The following is a 19,748-nucleotide window of genomic DNA, read 5'->3' as shown; positions in this document are numbered from 1 at the left end:
CCAGTATCATGTCTTCCGACAGTGGTCAATGCCAGGTGCCCCAAAAGGAATTAAAAGAACAGGTAATCAACAAGTGATCCATCCCCTGTCGCCCATTCCCAGCTTCTGGCAAACAGAGGCTAGGGACAACATCCCTGCCCATCCTGTTTAATAGCCATTGATGAACCTATAACTCCATGAACTTATCTAGTTCTTTTTTGAATCCTGTTATAGTCTTGGCCTTCACAACATCTTCTGGCAAGGGTAGGAATAAATGGTCAGTTTTCAGAACGGAGATAGGTAAAACGTGGTGGTATCCCCCATGGATCTGTACTAGGTCTAGTGCTGGTCAACATATTCATCAATGATCTGGAAAAAGGGATAAACAGTACAGTGCAAAATGTTCAGGTGGTATAAAATTACTCAAGATAGTTAAGTTCACTGTGAAGATTAAAGGATCTCACTAAACTAGGTGACTGGGCAACAAAATGGCAGATGAAATTCAATGCTGATAAATGCAAAGTAATGTACATTGGAAAACAATTCCAACTGTACATACAAATTGATAGGATCTAATTTAGCTTTTACAACTCAAGAAAGATCTTGGAGTTTTTGTGGATAATTCCTCTTCTCTTCAATCTTTTCTTCATGGAGTCTTTGTACCCTTGGGCTTCCACATCTTCTCTTACTACCCTCTTCCTCCCACGCTTTCTTTGCTGGTCATTCTTCTCCCACTCTTATTACACATCCAGCCCACCTCAAACATGTGCTCTTCAGCCTATCAATCACATAGAACCCCAAGGTCACCTTCCTTGTAATGTCTTCCATGCAATCTGTCTACCCTCCACTTGACTGCCATTCTCCTCAGTATATATTTTACTACCTGCATCTTTTCTTCCATCTCCATAAGACCCACTGTTTACAAGCCACATAGCAGGCAGGGACAAAAACGTAATATAACAGGGTGGCCAAACTCTGGCTCACGAAACACATGTGGCTCTTTTACTATTAAAGTGTGGCTCGCAAGCCCATTCTCCAACTATCAGACTGGGGTGGAGGGAGCTTGGGACCTCTGCCTTGCAGTGGGGTGGTGGGGTAGGAGCTTCTGTCCAGTGGGGAGGAGGGTCTCGGGGCTTCAGCCCTGTGGGGCGCACCTGCCGAGGCGTGGGGCTTCGGCAGGAGTGGGACTGAAGCCCTGAGCCCCAGATCCCCTCAGCAGTGTACTCCGGCTCTCGAACTTCTGAAGATTATCTTATGTGCTTCGGAGGGCCAATAATTTGGCTACCCCTTCAATATAAGCTTCTCCTTTCAGTATGTTATTTTAATTGCTGGTTCCACCACAGTACTCCTGACACCTTTTTCACAGCTGCTGACGCACACCTGGTTCTTCTTTTCAATTCCCAGATCTCTCTGCAATGGCACTAAGTGTACCTCCTAAGTACACATTCTTTTTTCAGATTCAGCATCTCTCCAGAAACGCCAATCAACAGCTCTTCTTTCACTTTTACTAGTTTCATAACTTCCCTTTTCTGTGTGTTATCTTCAAACTATGGTCTTCAAATACAGATGTCCACTCTGATAATTACCAATTCCTCTTTGCTGTCAATCAAAAGGGTCAGATTATCAGCAAACATCAGTTTTCTCTCTCCCCCACAAGCTTCATTCTCTTACTAATTAACTCCTAAAGTAGGATGAAGAGAAATGGACTCAGCACACTACCATATCTCAAATCCACAACCACCTCAAGACTCTCTGAAATTCCATATACTGTTATCACCATAGCTGCTGACCCTCAGAACAGCTCCTCTATTATCTCCACTTGAAATCTCCCTCCCCCATCAATCTCAATACTCCAAAAACCAGCTCCCATGATAGCAAGTCTTGTTTTCTCAAGATCAATAAATGCTACTTATGCCCTCCATTTATCATTCTTTCAAACTTCTGTCTCCTTGCAAATATCGCATCTTTTTAGTACTCCCTCCCTTCCTAAAGCCATGTTACTCCTCTCCTATATTTTCCTCCAACTTGTACTTCAACCTTGTCTCCAAATCTCTCTCAAGGACTTGGAGAGGTTATCTTAGAGAGTTTGACACAAACCAGAAGTCAATCATCAGTAAATAAAAAATGCAGCATTCTTCACTTTCAACATAATAAAAAAATGTAAAATATAAAAAATTTTAATAAATGTATGTTAAGCTACCTAAGTGCTTAAAAAAAAGGGAATCCTCTTGGTTACCAAAAAGAAGCAACAAATTTAGTGTAGTGGCTTTATTTAGTTGTCAATCAACAACATATTTTTAAAACAACCAGTGATAACCACTCTCTCAAGGAAAGTAACTAAAAAGTACAAATGCAAAACAAGATTAAATTAGTTATTTAATCAATGTTTCCTGTGTGCTGATTTATATAAATAAATAAATAATGGAGATATACCTATCTCCTAGAACTGGAAGGGACCCCGAAGGGTTACCGAGTCCAGCCCCCTGCCTTCACTAGCAGGACCAAGTACTGATTTTGACCCAGATCCCTAAGTGGCCCCCTCAAAGACTGAACTCACAACCCTGGGTAAATCGTTCTGCCCTGTTTCATGTCAATAGCTTTTTATTAACATGCCCATTGTTCGTCGTCAGTGCAATATACTAATATTAATATACATATAGGCTTGGCAGAATTCTATTTTTATTTCCTTATAAAGCTGATGGATAATATCAATGTTTATTTTTCAGTTTTTATCTATTTAAATTTTGACTGTTGAGGGAGTGTCAAACAATTATTTAATGACAGCATATGTTGAGATTCAAAACATTAACGCTTTACAACCATTAAAACACAAGTGGTCAGCATCCCATGTCAAAATATGAGAAGTATAGATCTTTAGACTCTAATACTTCTAAAGCACCATTTTTCTTAATTTGCCTATTCATACACATTGATTACCATAAATGGAAATATTTTTCATCAGTGTGTGCAGAAGATGAAATCAACATTTATCAACAAAAATCTAATCCTTCCAAGCCTAAATATATGGAAGTATATGCAGTTTTATAAAATACCAAAGTGTGTGTTACTTAACAAAAGCCACCTTAATGGCACAGGATACACCATTCAGACTTTAAACAAACCCAACCCCCTTACCTTTATAGAGTAATGTTCCAAGACAATCCTCTCTCTGGGAAACAGGAAATACTGGCAGTGCATGAAAGTATAGTCTTCTACATAGTTTTAGGCTCTCCTTTGGTGAGAATTTTTGAGATCTATATATCTTCCTTCACTTTACTTGGAGGGGAACCCTATTTTGTGAGAACACTGGCTGAAGCTCCCAGTGCAATCACTGTTTTAAGTTTCTAAAGCTTCACCCCATAATTCAATGAGAGAGACCTGCAGAAAGTGACAATGATGTGATCCTTTACTCCTGCTCCAGAACTGTAAATATAAATGTAAGTGCAATACAGGACTAGATGAAAACATACTTTTCTTCTCACCTCTGCAGAAGCATCAAAGTATAGTGACTGTAAGTATGCAGCAACTGGGCCACATCAACAGTATAGCAGCAGTAAATTGAAAATGACTATGCTTGAACAGCAGAGAAAGTACTGTGCATGGAAGGGTAATTTCTAAGTTGTTGGTGGCACAGAAAAATATGGAATCTCCACAATCTTAGGCAAAACCTACACCAAAAATTCTAGCAAAAAAAGTAATTTCAAATAGGATTTTGTGCGTCGCTTCACACTGTAATTATGTATATGTGTATAACTCGAAATGTATATAACACATTTTAGTTCTGAGGCTTAGCTTTTATTCACTGCATTCCCTTTACTATGCTCCAAGGCAGGAAGCCTAAAGGGCAGCCTATTATACTGGAACAGTCAAAGTTAGCCATTTGACTCTTCCAAAAGTCAAAACTGCACTAGCTTTCTCTACTTCCGGTACCTGAATATACTATAAGAATTTTTCTGCTGTATGTTTAACCTGCTGGAAACTTGGCTTATCTGTAAGTAGTTTTCTTTCATAGAAGAACGTTTATTTTTTTCTTTCCCTTTTGCTATTAAATTGATGGGGCCTTTAGGTCCTTCAGCCAGTTATTTCCCTCCTTTTCAAAATAAGTTCCCTCCCCACCTGCTGAATGCATGCACCCTCTCCCCCCAAATGGCTAAATTCCAATTTGCCATTTCTGTTAAAGTACTGGTGTCAAAGAAATTAAAGTGTCACTTATTTAAAAAATAAAAACTGAACAGCTGTGACAGGTTTTAGAGCTTAGCATAGTGCTAAAACTGATTTCACTGAAGTCTATGACAACATTCTCTTCAGTTTCTTTCAATTCTTTTGTATCTGTCCGCTGATTTTTCACTTGACTGAATATTGTTTTTGTCTAGAGGTATGCTGTATTATTTGAAGTATCATTTGTATTACAGTGGTGTGTAAAAGCTGTTTCTGTTAACATCACTGTTCAACATCAGGACTGATTAGTTGATGGATAAACTTGAGGAAGCTGTCAGAAGCATTCAAGTGAACATCATTCTGTTTCAATATCTTGATACCCCAATGACATTGTCTTGTTGGCTCAATTCAGTATATTTCTGCAGCTTTTGGCCATTCTGGTTGAGTAAAAGCATCATGCCTTAGACTGGTTATTAAGCCAGATAAAACAAAATGTCATGTCATTACCATGAAGCAGTCTCCAGCTCAGGGGTCGGCAACCTTTCAGAAGTGGTGTGCTGAGTCTTCATTTATCCACTCTAATTTAAAGGTTCTGTGTGCCAGTCATACATTTTAACAGTTTTAGAAGGTCTGTTTCTATAAGTCTATAATTGTAGCGAGTCGGTGTGGCTCCCCTCCTGCCCAGCAGAGGGCGCCCCCTCCCAGAAGCCCAGCTGGGCTGAGCCACCACTTCCTGTCCCCGCCCCCCGGAAGTCAAGGGGCGGGACAGGAAGTAGAAAAGGAGAACGCCAGACCTCAGTCAGGAGCCAGCCACCGCCGCGAGCAGACGTGCCGGCGGGAGCTCCGGACTGGGAACCCTCCAGGACCCGAGGTGGCGATCCGGACTGGCCCCCACTGCCCCGCGCCCGGTACGAAGAGGAACCTGCGGAACTTCCCCGGGATTGGAACCCGGAGCAGCCGCCAGGACTTCCTCCCGCCCGGTACGAGGAGGAGCCGCCGCCGCCGCTTCCGCCCTGCTGTTACCCGGAGGAGCCGTCAGAGGCAGCCGGGCCGGACTTCCCGCAGGAGTTGCCGGACCTGCCCCCAAGCCCTGGTCCCGAGGAGCCCATGCAGATGGACTGGCCCGACCTCCCGGCGACCGAGGAGCAGGTACCCACGGAGGGGGAGATGGACTGTAGCCCGGGGATAGCCGACCCCTGTCAGGCTATAGGCACCGAGGTGCCCATGTCGGTGTGTTTCGGTCAGGACCCCACTGACCAGCGGCCGTGCTAGCCGCTAATAGGGCCCCGGGCTGGGACACAGTGGAGTGGGTGGGCCTGTGTCCCCCCTGCCACCCCACGCACGGGTGGCAGTCTCCCCCTCACCCCAGCGCTCAGGCTTAGGCTTACCTGAACCGCTGCTCAGCCCTGCCTAAGGGTCTGAGCCCTCTGTGTGTTGCTGCCCCGCCCTGAGCTAGGGCCTGGGCTTATAAACTGAACTATGCTCAGCCCTGCCTAAGGGTCTGAGCCCTCTGTGGGTTGCTGCCCCGCCCTGAGCTAGGGCCTGGGCCTATAAACTGAACTGCTGCTCAGCCCTGTAAAAGGGTCTGAGCCCTCTGTGTGTTGTTGCCCCGCCCTGACTGTGGGCCTGGGCTTCCACTAACTGACTGGGTGCCTTGTGTTCAGCCCCTGCCTGAGGGTCTGAACCTGTGAACCTTCTAATGGAGACTGATCGCTGTTGCCCAGCCCCCCTGTTCCAGAGGGCCTGGGTTTATTGGGACTGATTGCTGTTACCCAAGCCCCCTGTTCCAGAGGGCCTGGGTTTATTGGGACTGATTGCTGTTACCCAGCCCCCCTGTTCCAGAGGGCCTGGGTTTATTGGGACTGATTGCTGTTGCCCAAGCCCCCTGTTCCAGAGGGCCTGGGTTTATTGGGACTGATTGCTGTTGCCCTGCCCTGCTCCCGAGGGCCAGGGCTTATTTGAACTGCTGTTGCCCCGCCCTGCTCCAGAGGGCCAGGGCTTACTCGACCTGCTGTTGCCCTGCCCTGCTCCAGGGGGCCAGGGCTTACTCGACCTGCTGTTGCCCTGCCCTGCTCCAGGGGGCCAGGGCTTATCTGTGCTACTGTTGCCCAGCCCCTGCTCCAGAGGGCCTGGGCCTATTTGAACTGCTGTTGGCCAGCCCCTGTACCAGAGGGCCTGGCGGTCTAACGTTGTTCCCTGTGACTCCTAAAAGACCAGCAGAAGAAAAGAAGCGAGTCGGTGTGGCTCCCCTCCCGCCAGCCGGAGAGTTGAGCCCCGACCAACAGCTTACAATAATGTATAACTAAACTATTGTTGTATGTAAAGTAAATAAGGTTTTTAAAATGTTTAAGAAGCTTCATTTAAAATTAAATTAAAATGCAGAGCCCCCTGGACCGGTGGCCAGGATCCAGGCAGTGTGAGTGCCACTGAAAATCAGCTCGCGTGCCGCCTTCAGCACTCGTGCCATAGGTTGCCTACCCCTGCTCCAGCTCCATATCACAACCAGCACAGTATTCATCTGTCTGGATAGGACATCAAACATGTGGCAGCTCTCAAGTATTTGAGCAGTGTCATGGACACTGGAGCTTGAGGATGCTCAAAAGATCTGAACATGCATATTGCAGCAGCAGCTGTCACATTTTGGGCCCTTCACCAGCCTTTGTGGTAATGTCATTACATGACATTTGCTACAAAGCTGAGGCACTATAAATCAACAGTTATACCAACTCCAGTGCATAAAAGTGAAATGTGGGCACTGAGGAAAGCTGAAGAATACTGGACTGATGTTTTTGAGTCCCACTGTCTTCATCAAATGCTTCATATCAAGTGGCAGGACAAGATCAGCTATTAGGATATTTGAAGTCGAACATAGGAATCACTTCCTTCAGCATTGATTCAGTTTCAGCAGCTTTCTTGGGATGAACATATCATTCGAATGGAAGACCAGTGAATCCCAAACCTGTGTACCAAGAAATGTTGATATGTGGTTGGCTATCACGGGGGCATCAAGATTGCCATTGATGGATATAAACCAAATATACAACCAGACTACCTTTAAGCACCTTATCAGCGATCAATCACTCAATTTGCAAGGGGGCCATGTCCTTTGGGATTTGCCATAATGATGATGATGATGAACAGCTTGATTGTTCTAGAGTTTAAATATCCTACTTGTATCTTCACTCTGTAGCCATTCTATTTTTGACTGTATAGCTACTCTTTGAAGTGATCCCTGGAGTTTTATGCTCCACCATTCTAGTTAACATTTCATATGCTTATTTTGGACAGTATTTTTAATATTCATAGTTTTATAGAAATATGATGACAAAACTAAAATCAGACAGATTATCTATCTTTGGTAAAAGAATGTGAGCCAACCCCATTTGCGAGCTTGTGGATGCTAGTCTTTTAGAATTAGACACTGAAATAATTCTAATACACATCTTTTGTCTGATAAACTGCTTAACTGAGGAAACAGGCACAGAAGTAAATGGTTACTAAAAGGTGACTCCACATTAGTCAGGAAGTAAACCCAGGTTGGATTTCTGATTTGTTTTAATCACTGAGAAACACTCCCTGCTCCAATTATGTTCTTTTCCTTCAATTACTTTACCCTTTTTAATCATAGAAATAAGCAGTTTCCTCTCCTGTGTGGGTATGATCTTTGATTCACAGCTGGCTGATGGAGCATTTTGTTTTTTTAACCACACTTTTTTTTTTTTATCACCTCAGAAGCATTGCCAAAATACACCCTTTTCTCATAGAATCTCAGGGTTGGAAGGGACCTCAGGAGGTCATCTAGTCCAACCCCCTGCTCAAAGCAGGACCAAACCCAACTAAATCATCCCAGCCAGGGCTTTGTCAAGCCTGACCTTAAAAACCTCTAAGGAAGGAGATTCCACTACCTCCCTAGGTAACCCATTCCAGTTCTTCACCACCCTACTAGTGAAAATTTTTTTCCTAATATCCAGCCTAAACCTCCCCCTCTGCAACTTGAGACCATTACTCCTTGTTCTATCATCTTCTACCACTGAGAACAGTCTAGATCCATCCTCTTTGGAACCCCCTTTCAGATAGTTGAAAGCAGCTATCAAATCCCCCCTCATTCTTCTCTTCTGCAGGCTAAACAATCCCAGTTCCCTCAGCCTCTCCTCATAAGTCATGTGCTCCAGCCCCCCCCCCCCAAAAAAACCACCCTAAATGGCCCCCTCAAGGATTGAACTCACAACCCTGGGTTTAGCAGGCCAATGCTCAAACCACTGAGCTATCCATTTTTTTTTTCCAATGACAAACTGAGGTTCCTAACTTCTTGCTGTAAAGAGTGGTATATTCAAGTATGTGTTGCTTCAGATGGCTTAGTTGAAATAATTAACTCATTACCCACTGATGGAGAGGTACTGCATGTGGAAACAAACTCTTTGGAAAAGAATTACAACTTGTAGAATCTGGTCCAAAAGTTTGCAAATGGTTCTTCAAGGAACATGCACTTGAACTCCCTTTTTTTTTTTTTTTTTTGACATCTTGACTAGCTAGGAAAGTGGGTGAAAATTACTAGAAGGGGACAAAAGATGGCACCATTTAAATCCTAGTGAATAACCATGGCAGACAGTTAACTCCATAGCACGGAGTCTTTACGTTAATTTTCTTTAAAATCTCCAGTGTCTACCTAATTCACAGTCTAAGATCCCCTGATAATTAAGGGCTGCTTAAAATGTGGTTTGAATTCAGGGTCGCTTGGAGTGTTACTTTTAAGACTGTTTTCTTCCTCTGCTACATTTCTGCATTCTGACAATCAGGCACAATTTACTAAAAGACTTGCCCTGAAGCACTAGAAAACTTCAAAGAATGATATTTAATAAATTTCACTTGATTACCCAAGAATGGAAGCACTGCAGATGGCAGAGAAAGTAAAGGAACAAGATTTAAAAATACTATCAGTATGTATAAATCCCATGGAGACTCATGAACCTTTAGTATATACATCAAGCTAAGCATCACCCATAGCTCTTTACAGAAGTACATTATTCCATACCATATACCTCAAGTTTATCACACTAGAGTCAATCACACATATTGGCTTGCATGGTAGCAGCAATCTATGGAGACACCTAAAAATGGAAGGAATTTAGTTTTCTTCAACCTCACTGGACCTCAAAACACACACAAGTTTACAAGTGTTGAGTTTTTTTTATTATTATTTTAAAGTACATCTAGATTAAGGTAGCTTAAAAATAGCTAAGGAGCTACTGACATCCATTACAGGGACACTGTCAACTAAAAATCTAGTCAATTTCAGCTGCAGATACTACACTTGTCCCTAATTCTTCACAAGAAATGTTTTGGTTTGGTTTTATAGTCATATTGTCCTTTTTTAGAAAATGTTATGTTCCTTCACAGTTGCTGTGTGAAAGACTCACAAAATCAGAAGCAACTAACTATACAAGGGAAACAGTGAACGTGGTAATAAAAAGTGATGTCAAATGCGAAAGTAAACCATTTTTGTTCTGTGTTTGTAAACCACCTAGAACAATGGGGTCCTGGTATATGACACTACAAATTCAGTAAAAAAGTAAATAATATGACAAAAAATCCGATAGCTTCCCTTTAAGACTATACCTTGTGTTAACTGAACATCAGTAGGTGAAAAAATTCAAGCTGGAATGTGAATTTTTAGCTGACAGTGTCCCTGTTTTGACCAAAATTGCCATTTACTTCCCTATTTACTATTACAGTAACCAAACAAATCTGAGTTTATGAGCAGAATAGTGATTAGATTGACAATTAAGCATAACAAATGTAAGAGAAGTTTGCAAATTAGATTGTGACATAATAAAAATGAACATAACAAAATAAGAAAACAGGAGTACTTGTGGCACCTTAAAGACTAACAAATTTATTGTAGCATGAGCTACAATAAATCATGCTACAATAAATTTGTTAGTCTTTAAGGTGCCACAAGTACTCCTGTTTTCTTTGCGGATACAGACTAACACGGCTGCTACTCTGAAACATAACAAAATAAGGGAGGCATACAGATTAAGTAAAACAAAACTGAAATTGTGACTTCTGCACACAATAGCAATCTGTACTCCAATTCATTAAAGGCATCAATATTTTTGGGAATATGTTCACCTGCACCCGTCTTTTTTGTAAAGCATTATAAAGCCGTTCCGTCACTTGTGCAGGGAAAGCCCCTGGTGGTCCGGGCCCATTTGTTTACCTGCTGCGTCCGCAGGTTCGGCTGATCGCGGCTCCCACTGGCCGCGGTTCGCCGCTCCAGGCCAAAGGGGGCTGCCGGAAGGGCAGCCAGCACATCCCTCGGCCCACGCCACTTTCTGCAGCCCCCATTGGCTTGGAGCAGCGAACCGCAGCCAGTGGGAGCTGCGATCGGCCGAACCTGCAGACACAGCAGGTAAATAAACTGGCCTGGACCGCCAGAGACTTTCCCCGCACAAGCGGCAGACCAGCTTTGAGAAGCACTAGTCTACACCACACAATTAAGTCAACCTATGTTAGGACAACTGACAGGCACTGCAATAAATTACTGTAGTTTTTCATGTTCACACATATACAAATATAATGTGTTTAAAGACCTAAACAAGATTTTATTAACTGTAAATCTATTTTTAAAATGTACACTACAACATCAAGATGAATAATTCCATTAATCCCAAATAGTTGCCATGACAGAAAAGGAGAACTGTCTAAATACTTTTCTTTCACCAAAATAAATAGGGATGGCAATTTAAGATGGTATATAGTGTTCTACACCTCAAGTATTTATCCATGGCATGATCAATATATCTCATCGGACTGCACACTATAACAGAACAGAGACAGTAGCAGGAACCACACAGTTTCATAGCTGAGCAGAAGTGTTTTGGCTGTAGAGTGAATTGACAATGATGACAAAAAAATTCTACTCAATTTCACATGGCCATATCATTGCTGCGAGAGCTGCGTTGCTTCTAATAAGACAGGAAGGAAGTCAAAAGGTTGCTTAAAAATCAGGTTCATTGCGGGAGAAGAGTGAAGGTGATACTAATATTAGTATGCCACATTTCCTGTCACCTCCTTCCCCCCTCCACCCCACAAGAGAGATTGACACTTACCCAAAGTATACAAAGGAGCTACTTTTCTGGTTGTCCCTAAATTACACTAAAAATCAACAAGTTTGCATCCACGTAATTTAACAGATACATCAAGAGTTGAGAAAGAACTAACACTATGTTCACAAAGAATAATATGGAGAAACTTCGTCTTGAACCACCTCCTAATATTTAGGGCCACTGGCAGACAGGTGACACATGCTTCACAATCAATACCAAGAGTAAGTCATCCCATGTGGATGAAAACTCCTATAGAGTGCATACATAGTTTATGAAAAACAAAATTAAACCTTATACAGGTGCTGGATAACATGAACAAACCAATTATGTAAGCATACAAAGTGTTAGTTTTATGCAAATAATGGTAGAACTGAGGTACAATTTCAAATGCTGAACTCTAGAATAACTGCCTCAAACCCTTGTGGAGATAAACTATCGGAATACAGTATCGTCAATTCTGAGCTAAGTTTGTATTTTAGCTGTACTATAAAAGCCTTTACTTTAGTCAAGGACTGGGAAATCAAATGTTCGTTTCATTTGCTTCTTCAAACTTCGCTGATTGCTACTTAAAACGTATTTCTTCAGTTTGATTTGATGTACACCTCTACCTCGATATAACACGACCCGATATAACACAAAATTGGATATAACGCAGTAAAGCAGTGCTCTGGGGGGACGGGGCTGCGCACTCTGGTGGATCAAAGCAAGTTCGATATAACATGGTTTCACCTATAATGCAGTCAGATTTTTTGGCTCCCGAGGACAGCGTTATATCGAGGTAGAGGTGTATTTATTTCAATTTATATAAAAGACAGTACCTATTGCTTCATACTAAGAACGCTTTAGATCCTTTAAAAACACAATGACAAAAATTCCCACCTCATAACAATGTGAATTTCATCTGACCACACCAGCAAAAGAAAAAAAAAGGCAGAAGCAGTTTAAAGATGGAAACAATACTCTTTGTCCATCACCAGCCCTTGTCATAACTTTTCCCTGTGTCCTTCAATAAACCAAGGAAGAGATATGGCTTTGCAAAACCATAAAAATCACCACATTTGCATTATTACATGTGATGGAGTGAACTCACACGGCACTGGACAGGGAAGGGTTAAATCCTCGCTATGAGCTGAGCAAGCCACTCCCCCACATCTCTACTGGGCATGCTCAAGGTGAAGCACTTCTATAAGAGAGAGCAGCCCAGCTCAGTCTGGGCTGACTGCCGAGGAGGAAGGATGATCCCTGCTGTCTCCAGCCCGGGAACAGCTGGAACCCCTGATTGTGGAAGCAAGAGGTGCCGAAACCAAGTGCACGCAGACACCTGAGAGGGACTGTGAGCACTGGGGACTGCACCCACCGAGAAGCGCGGAGACCCCAATGATGCCTCAACGAAGACTCCCAGAGACATGGTAAGAAGTGGCCCAGGGAGGACTAGTTATAGTCCTGTGGGAAGCCAGTGTGTTTAGGTCAGAGCCCTGCTAGTTCAGTGGTAAAACACTCTGCCACTGCTAGGGCCCTGGGCCGAAACGCAGTGGACTAGGGAGGGCCCAAATCATCCTAGGTGACAGGCCACTAGGCCTGACAGCCCTAAGATCCAGGGCAACTCTATTGACTCTGGCCGCTAGGCCGTAGAGCCCTGAGGCCAAGAACAGTCCAACGGACTTATTCATGGAGTGGACTCACCTCCACAAGAGGTACCCCATCACCCCCACATGGGGTACCCCTACCCCCACAAGAGTGAAAAGCTAGTTCCAAAGTCAAAGGGCCCTCAGCAAACACTCCAACCAATCTTCTTCCCTCCCACACTTTGTTTTATTTTTTTATACCAGCTCATGCATCTCTACTTATCACAACTGTAGAAATATTATCTAAGACCACCTCTCCCTGTATGTAAGTAGGTCTGAGATCATTGACAGCTTTATAGGTCAATACGAGAAACCTTGCATTCTACACAGAATCCAGAGTCAGTGAAGATCACAAAGCCAGACCCCATGCCTATGGCAGGAAACTCCACTAACAATGAGGCTACTGCATTTTGCAGCAATTTAAGTTTCCCAATATATTTCATATAGAATAGATTGTAGTAACCTACCCTTCAGTTAACAAAGGCGTGGATGACAGCTGCAGTAACTGCACCCAAAAGAAAGGCAACTTCCTAGACATACATAAAAGGAAGACAGATAATCTGATCACCATAATATTAAAAAAACAAAACAAGATAAAACAAAAAAAACTTATAGCACAGTGGCAACTTGTGTCGCCATTCCAGATGTTTTCCAAGAACACACCCTTTATTTTCTTTTTCTTTTAAATACCAAAAAAGTCCAGTTCAGTAAGTAGGTCGCAGGCATTTAAGACTTTCTAAAGTTGCTGGTATTGAACCATACTCCCCACACAACTCAACAGGTAGTCAGTGCAGATCACAGACTAGTGTAATATGCTCATGGTGTGATACTGCACTTATCTACATGTGTAATGTACTTCAAAATGTTGGAGATAAGGCATCCTAACCCTGGCTTCACCAGTGGCTTCCTATGTTCTCTTGGACAAGTCACTTAACTCCCCTGTGCCACAACTTCCTTCAACATCCCTGATATTAGGATAATAAACTGTTTTGAAATCTATAGACAGCACGTAGAACACTAAGTATAAGTGCACCCTTCCATTTATGCCAAATATGGTGACTGGATGAAAAACTATGCATTGTCCTCCTTTTAAATGTCTCATTTCCTTCCTGTTTCATTACTGCATATTCTTTTTTAGCATATGTAATTACCACTAACTTAAATACATGACAAGCCTTCACCAACAGTGGAGACTTGCACAAAGTGCTCAAAGCATCTGATATTTCATCAAAACTTAGTAGCTTCACAGTGGGAAAAATGTTTTTACTTTGATTTTTCCAAGATAATGGAAGACATCTCAACTATCCAATTAATCAAATAAGAACAGTATCTAACAACTTTGGAAAGAATCTCCATTTCTATCCCATACTGTTTTCTAGTGAAAATGCAATCTGTTTTCAATTCCAGTTTATTGATACACTAGCAGTGTAAAAAAATGTCTAACATGTACCAAAGAAAGTTTTAAAATGAAAAATGCCTCACCCGATCATCTAAGGTGAACACCAAAATGGTATAACAAAAACATACACATTTCCAAGAAGACTGAGTTCAACCTGTCCATTTTCAAATTCATTTGAACAGATGAGTTTTATTAATACAGTTTTACGTCTAGATCACAGATCTGAACACCATTTGGTAGGAACCAAGAGTGTATGATGGCTGTTTGGAGAGACTTACATGAGCAAACACTACCCACTCATTTAACTTTTAAGTGTTCACATCTCAATTTACCCATTTAATGGCAATTGTAGCAGACAAGCTAAACACTGAATGGACATGGAGAACAGCCTCCTCTCTAGAGGCAGCTCCTCCAGAACAGTAGTGAAAACTGGAAGAAGATTTATGCTCTAACTCTTCTATGCATTTTAAGAGCAGATAATATGTTTGTCAAGAGCAGCCGCTACCCTGGAAAGCTTATAATCTAGAAGATGTACACAGAAAGACACAGTATGCACAGTGAGATGGGGAGAAAGGAGCTATATTTATTAAATATTATTCTTAATCGATCTTCAGGGTTTGTTACCTGATACATGCAGGTGGGCTGAACCAGCAAGATCTAGCGTAATAACCTGATGAGAAGCGTAGCCCATCTGCTATGCCTGTGCTGGTGGGAAAGAAGAGGGCAGTGGAATTTCTACCAGGGTGCTATTCTTCTTTCATATCAGCTTCTGGCTGACAACTGTAAGATAAATATTATGCTCCACCACCCACTTCTAGCTAATGAAAGGAAGAAGTAGATTTTTATCCCTTCTCCAGCCTCCTTACTGCTCCCTTCCTTCTCTTAAAGTTTCCTGGCTGCTGTGTGTGCATTTAAGTGTAGTGGTAGGGAAGTGTTTCTGTTACTCTGCTCGTCTCAGCTACCTACTATAGATCCTCCTCCTCCTTTATTAAGAGCTCCATGGCCGGATTCTGCTCTACTTCTCCCAAGCAGGCACATGAAAAGCAGGAAATGCACTGGCACAGTTTGTCTACAGACTGACAAAAGTCACACTAAATCAGTTTATAATTGATTCATATTTGGAAGGTTAGCAGCAAGGATTGTAAACAGTTTTTTAAATGAATGCTTACATTCCGCATAAAATAGCTTAATTAGGCACCCACACTCCTCAAGGAAAACTTCCTAACCTGTCACTGGCAAGCAGATTTTTAAGTCTTAACATATATCAATGATCTATGTTGTAACTGCATTCACTTCATTGGGTTCAGACCTCAGCATAGTTCATTCAAATCTCCCATTAAAAAGTCTCAAAAGTTGTTAACTGTTAGGCAAAATTTACTTAAAAATAAAAAATGTTTAAATTAATATGAAAAGGTGAAATTTATAATACACTGGATTTGATAAGTGCCTAGTGCAGGGAGAGAAGGTGCTTTCAGGTCAGACATCAGTATGTCTATGAAAATACAATATAAAAACAACAGTATTACATTAAAGAAGAGCAGATTGCTGGTGTAAAAAGTAATCTGTTCAGTCTGTCCTGATACTGCAATTACTTAAGCATGTGCTTAACTTTACTAGTAAAGTTCAGTGTGTACACAAGTGTTCACAGGATTAGGGCCTTGACTGGCAATAAGCAATGGCTGTATCCTACACTTTAGCAAGGGGTTTACAGCTGGGTGCTATGAGAAAGTCTAATGTAAAGATTTGTCTTACAAAATATAATACTTTAACATAGTCTGAAATAAACCCAGGGTTGTGAGTTCAATCCTTGAGGAGGCCACTTAGGGATCTGGGGCAAAAATTGGTCCTGCTAGTGAAGGCAGGGGACTGGACTCGATGACCTTTCGAGGTCCCTTCCAGTTCTAGGAGATTGGTATATCGTAAATTTCTATAATTGTCAATATAAAAAAATACATTTGACTTATTATTCCTTTTCAACTTTAAATGTGCTCAACTACTCACTAACCACATAATACATTACTCTGCAAAATCAGTTCCCAATCATTTGTAGTAACAGTCACAAGAAAGCACAGCAAATGAACCCTAAACAAGGTAAAAATAAAATTCAACTTGAGTCTACACTGTGTAGCGTGAAAGTATTTTTAAGAAGTAATGACAAGGAGAATCCAATGTAAAAGCGTAGTAGATAACATGTGATTCCTAGAAACTGGAACACACCAGAAGCTAAAGATACAGCACGTTCACAGACCTAATACTTCTTACAGGGTTTGACTGTTGTCAAAGGCGGGCACAGAAGCATGGACAGGCTGAGTCATTCCCTGTAGTAACTTCAGGGCGAATCCCCTTCCCGATAGTGGTGGGAAGGGAACAGAGAGCACAGCCCCGCCCGGCCAGCCCCGCTCCCTCGCGCTGTTTACAAACAGCCTCTGTCAAGGAGCGGGGCGGCCCCAGCCCTCCCCAATGAGACGCTGCCTCCCGGGTCACTCTGCGGGCAGCCCCCCGCTCCATCGTCACAGGGACCCCGTTCCCCGAGGCATGGGAGGGGTCCCACCTCTACCCCCACTCGCTCTTTCTCTGCGGCGCCCAGCGGGTGTCAGCCGGGCGCGCTGCCGGGGACAGGCCCACGCAGCCCAGTGAGCCGCTCACCCCCGCGCCCCACCAGCCTGCGGGGAGGGGGCGCCCCCACCCCGGGGGCGGGGCTCCCCCTCCCCTCAGCAGCCAGGAGGGGGCTCCGTGGTCCCGCTCCCGCCCGCCCGCCCCGGGCGACACTCACCCACACCGGCGAGGCGGCCCCGCGCACCATCCTGCGGTGACCGGCAACAGCGGCTCCTCACTGCGGCTGGCTCCGGCCGCAGCCAGCAGAGCGCGGTCGGGGGCTCCCTCGGGAGCTTGGGAAAGCGCCGGACCCGGGGGGGGGCGGTTAGGGGACTCCGGGCGCCGCTTGAGCCCCACCACCGTCCTCCTGGCGCAGCCGCTGCTGCTGTTTGTTATTGTCGTCACTCTCTTCCGGCGCAGTGCACGCTGGGTAAGGGACAGCCGGGAGCGGGAGGGGCACCATAGAGAGGAGGCGAGCGCGGGACAGAGCGGACCCGGAAGGAAGGAGAAGGCTGACGGGAGGGGGCCCTCGCGGGATGCTGAAGAGCAACTGGCTGGGCTCGGAGACGCTGAGGGGAGAGAGCGCATGCGCGCGCAACGAAGCGCCACGCGGAGGGGAGAGCCGGGTGTGTGAGCGAGGCCTGGGGGCGGTGGCAAGAGGCTGGTTGTGGGACTGAGGCCCGGTGGAGGGGGGGCTCTGGGGTGTGGGACTGAGGCCCGGTGGAGGGGTGGCTCTGGGGTGTGGGACTGAGGCCCGGTGGAGGGGTGGCTCTGGGGTGTGGGACTGAGGCCCGGTGGAGGGGGGGGCTCTGGGGTGTGGGACTGAGGCCCGGTGGGGGGGGGGGCTCTGAGGTGTGGGACTGAGGCCCCGTGATGGGGCGGGGGGCGGCTCTGGGGTGTGGGACTGAGGCCCCGGGGGGTGGGCGGCTCTGGGGTGTGGGACTGAGGCCCCGGGGGGTGGGCGGCTCTGGGGTGTGGGACTGAGGCCCCGTGGGGTGGCGGGGCGGCTCTGGGGTGTGGGACTGAGGCCCGGTGGGGGGGCGGGGCGGCTCTGGGGTGTGGGACTGAGGCCCCGTGGGCGGGGCGGCTCTGAGGTGTGGGACTGAGGCCCGGTGAGGGGGCGGGGCGGCTCTGAGGTGTGGGACTGAGGCCCCGTGGGGGGTGCGGCTCTGGGGTGTGGGACTGAGGCCCCGTGAGGGGGCGGGGCGGCTCTGGGGTGTGGGACTGAGGCCCGGTGAAGGGGGGCCGGCTCTGGGGTGTGGGACTGAGGCCCCGGGAGGAGGGGGGGGGCCGGCTCTGGGGTGTGGGACTGAGGCCCCGGGAGAGGGGGGCCGGCTCTGGGGTGTGGGACTGAGGCCCGGTGACGGGGGGCCGGCTCTGGGGTGTGGGACTGAGGCCCGGTGAGGGGGGGGGCGGCTCTGGGGTGTGGGACTGAGGCCCCGTGAGGGGGGCGGGACGGCTCTGAGGTGTGGGACTGAGGCCCCGTGAGGGGGCTGCTGGGATGTGAGTGAAGCGCGGAGGGGGAGAGACAAGAGTGGGTGTGTGACTGAGGGCCAAGCGCCAGCCACTCCTACCCCATTTTGCATGTTCAGTTAGAATTACCTTATGTGACACCAGTTCCCTTTTCTACTGGCCTCCATAGCTATGGTATGTGACTGGGACTAAGTGGTATGTCTGCAGTTGGAGCAGAGCACGTGATTCCCAGCTTGTGTAGACATAAATAATAGCTGGCACAGGCAGCAGCTAGTGGCCTCACAGGCTATCCATGGCAAGTAACCTGCCTGAAGCCGGTGGGTATATCATAAGGGCAGCTAGCCCAAACTGCCACTCAGCACTAGCCCTTCTACCCCTGCTGTGCCAGGGGCACCATTTGAGGGGTGGGGCGGGAGACCCCCCCCCAGTTTCTTACAGGAGGTGTGGGAGCTCCCAGGTGGAGCTCTTAACTACAGCACAGCATTAGTGTGAAATGTAGTCAAGTATTGGGGGTAGCCGTGTTAATCTGTATCTACTAAAGAAGCAAGGAGTCCAGTGGCACCTTAAAGACTAACAGATTTATTTGGGCATAAGCTTTCATGGGTAAAAAAATCCTCACTTCTTCAGATGCATGGAGTCCAGATTCCTTATTGTTTTAGTGTGAAATGTAAGTTTTGCAGGGGAGATATGCCCGTGGGGCAGGGAGTCAGTATTTTGTTTGAGTAGCAGCCGTGTTAGTCTGTAGCCCACAAAAGCTTATGCTCAAATAAATTTGTTCGTCTCTAAGGTGCCACAAGTACTCCTGTTCTTTTTGAGTATTTTGTTTACAAACAGAAGCAGGGTGATTAAGATAAGAAAGGGCTGGTGATTAAATTAAGTGTCTGGAAGTCTAGCCTGTAAAACAGGAATCCCTGAGGGGGGGTATTTTTGAGAGAACACAGGGGACTCCAAAAAAATACAACCAAGCCCTCTGAGCCATGGTTACATTCAGACAAGGGGGAGATTTGGGGGTATAGATGAAAAGAAGGGGCCAAAACCAAGGAAAGGGATAGCAGTGGTAAAGAGAAGTTCCCACTCTACCTGTGGTACTTATGTATCCCCATCACTATAGTATCTAAGCGCCTCACAAAGTCTAAACTATTTCTCTTCACAGCCCCTCAGTGAGGTAGGTATTGGGTAGCCGTGTTAGTCTGTATCCACAAAAAGAACAAGGAGTACGGTGGTGCCTTAAAGACTAACAGATTTATTTGGGCATAAGCTTTCATGGGTAAAAACCCCACTTCTTCATATGCATGGAGTGAAAATTACAGATGCAGGCCTTATTATATTGACACATGAAGAGAAGGGAGTTACCTCACAAGTGGAGAACCAGTGTTGACAGGGCCAATTCAGTCAGGGTGGAGGTAGTCC

The 19,748-nt window shown here is 45.3% G+C and overlaps 1 protein-coding gene across 3 annotated transcripts in view; it reads right to left on the bottom strand.

The window, feature by feature from the left end:
- The window catches only part of RB1CC1 (RB1 inducible coiled-coil 1), a 179,118-nt gene extending 161,921 nt beyond the window's left edge, over positions 1 to 17,197 (bottom strand). For all 3 annotated transcript variants that reach the window (XM_045005840.1, XM_045005841.1, XM_045005842.1), the window contains exon 1: positions 17,044 to 17,197. Coding sequence is in view for 1 of the 3 variants with exons in the window: in XM_045005842.1 (XP_044861777.1) it covers positions 17,044 to 17,073 (30 nt within the window). In the remaining 2 variants the exon portion in view is untranslated. The remainder of the gene's footprint in view (positions 1 to 17,043) is intronic.
- Positions 17,198 to 19,748: the final 2,551 nt, after the last annotated feature.

Source organism: Mauremys mutica, chromosome 2, assembly GCF_020497125.1.
Source record: "Mauremys mutica isolate MM-2020 ecotype Southern chromosome 2, ASM2049712v1, whole genome shotgun sequence".
NCBI classification, from domain to species: Eukaryota; Metazoa; Chordata; order Testudines; family Geoemydidae; genus Mauremys; species Mauremys mutica.
Note: the sequence above shows the minus strand (reverse complement) of the source record. Positions and strands in the feature narration are given on the sequence as shown.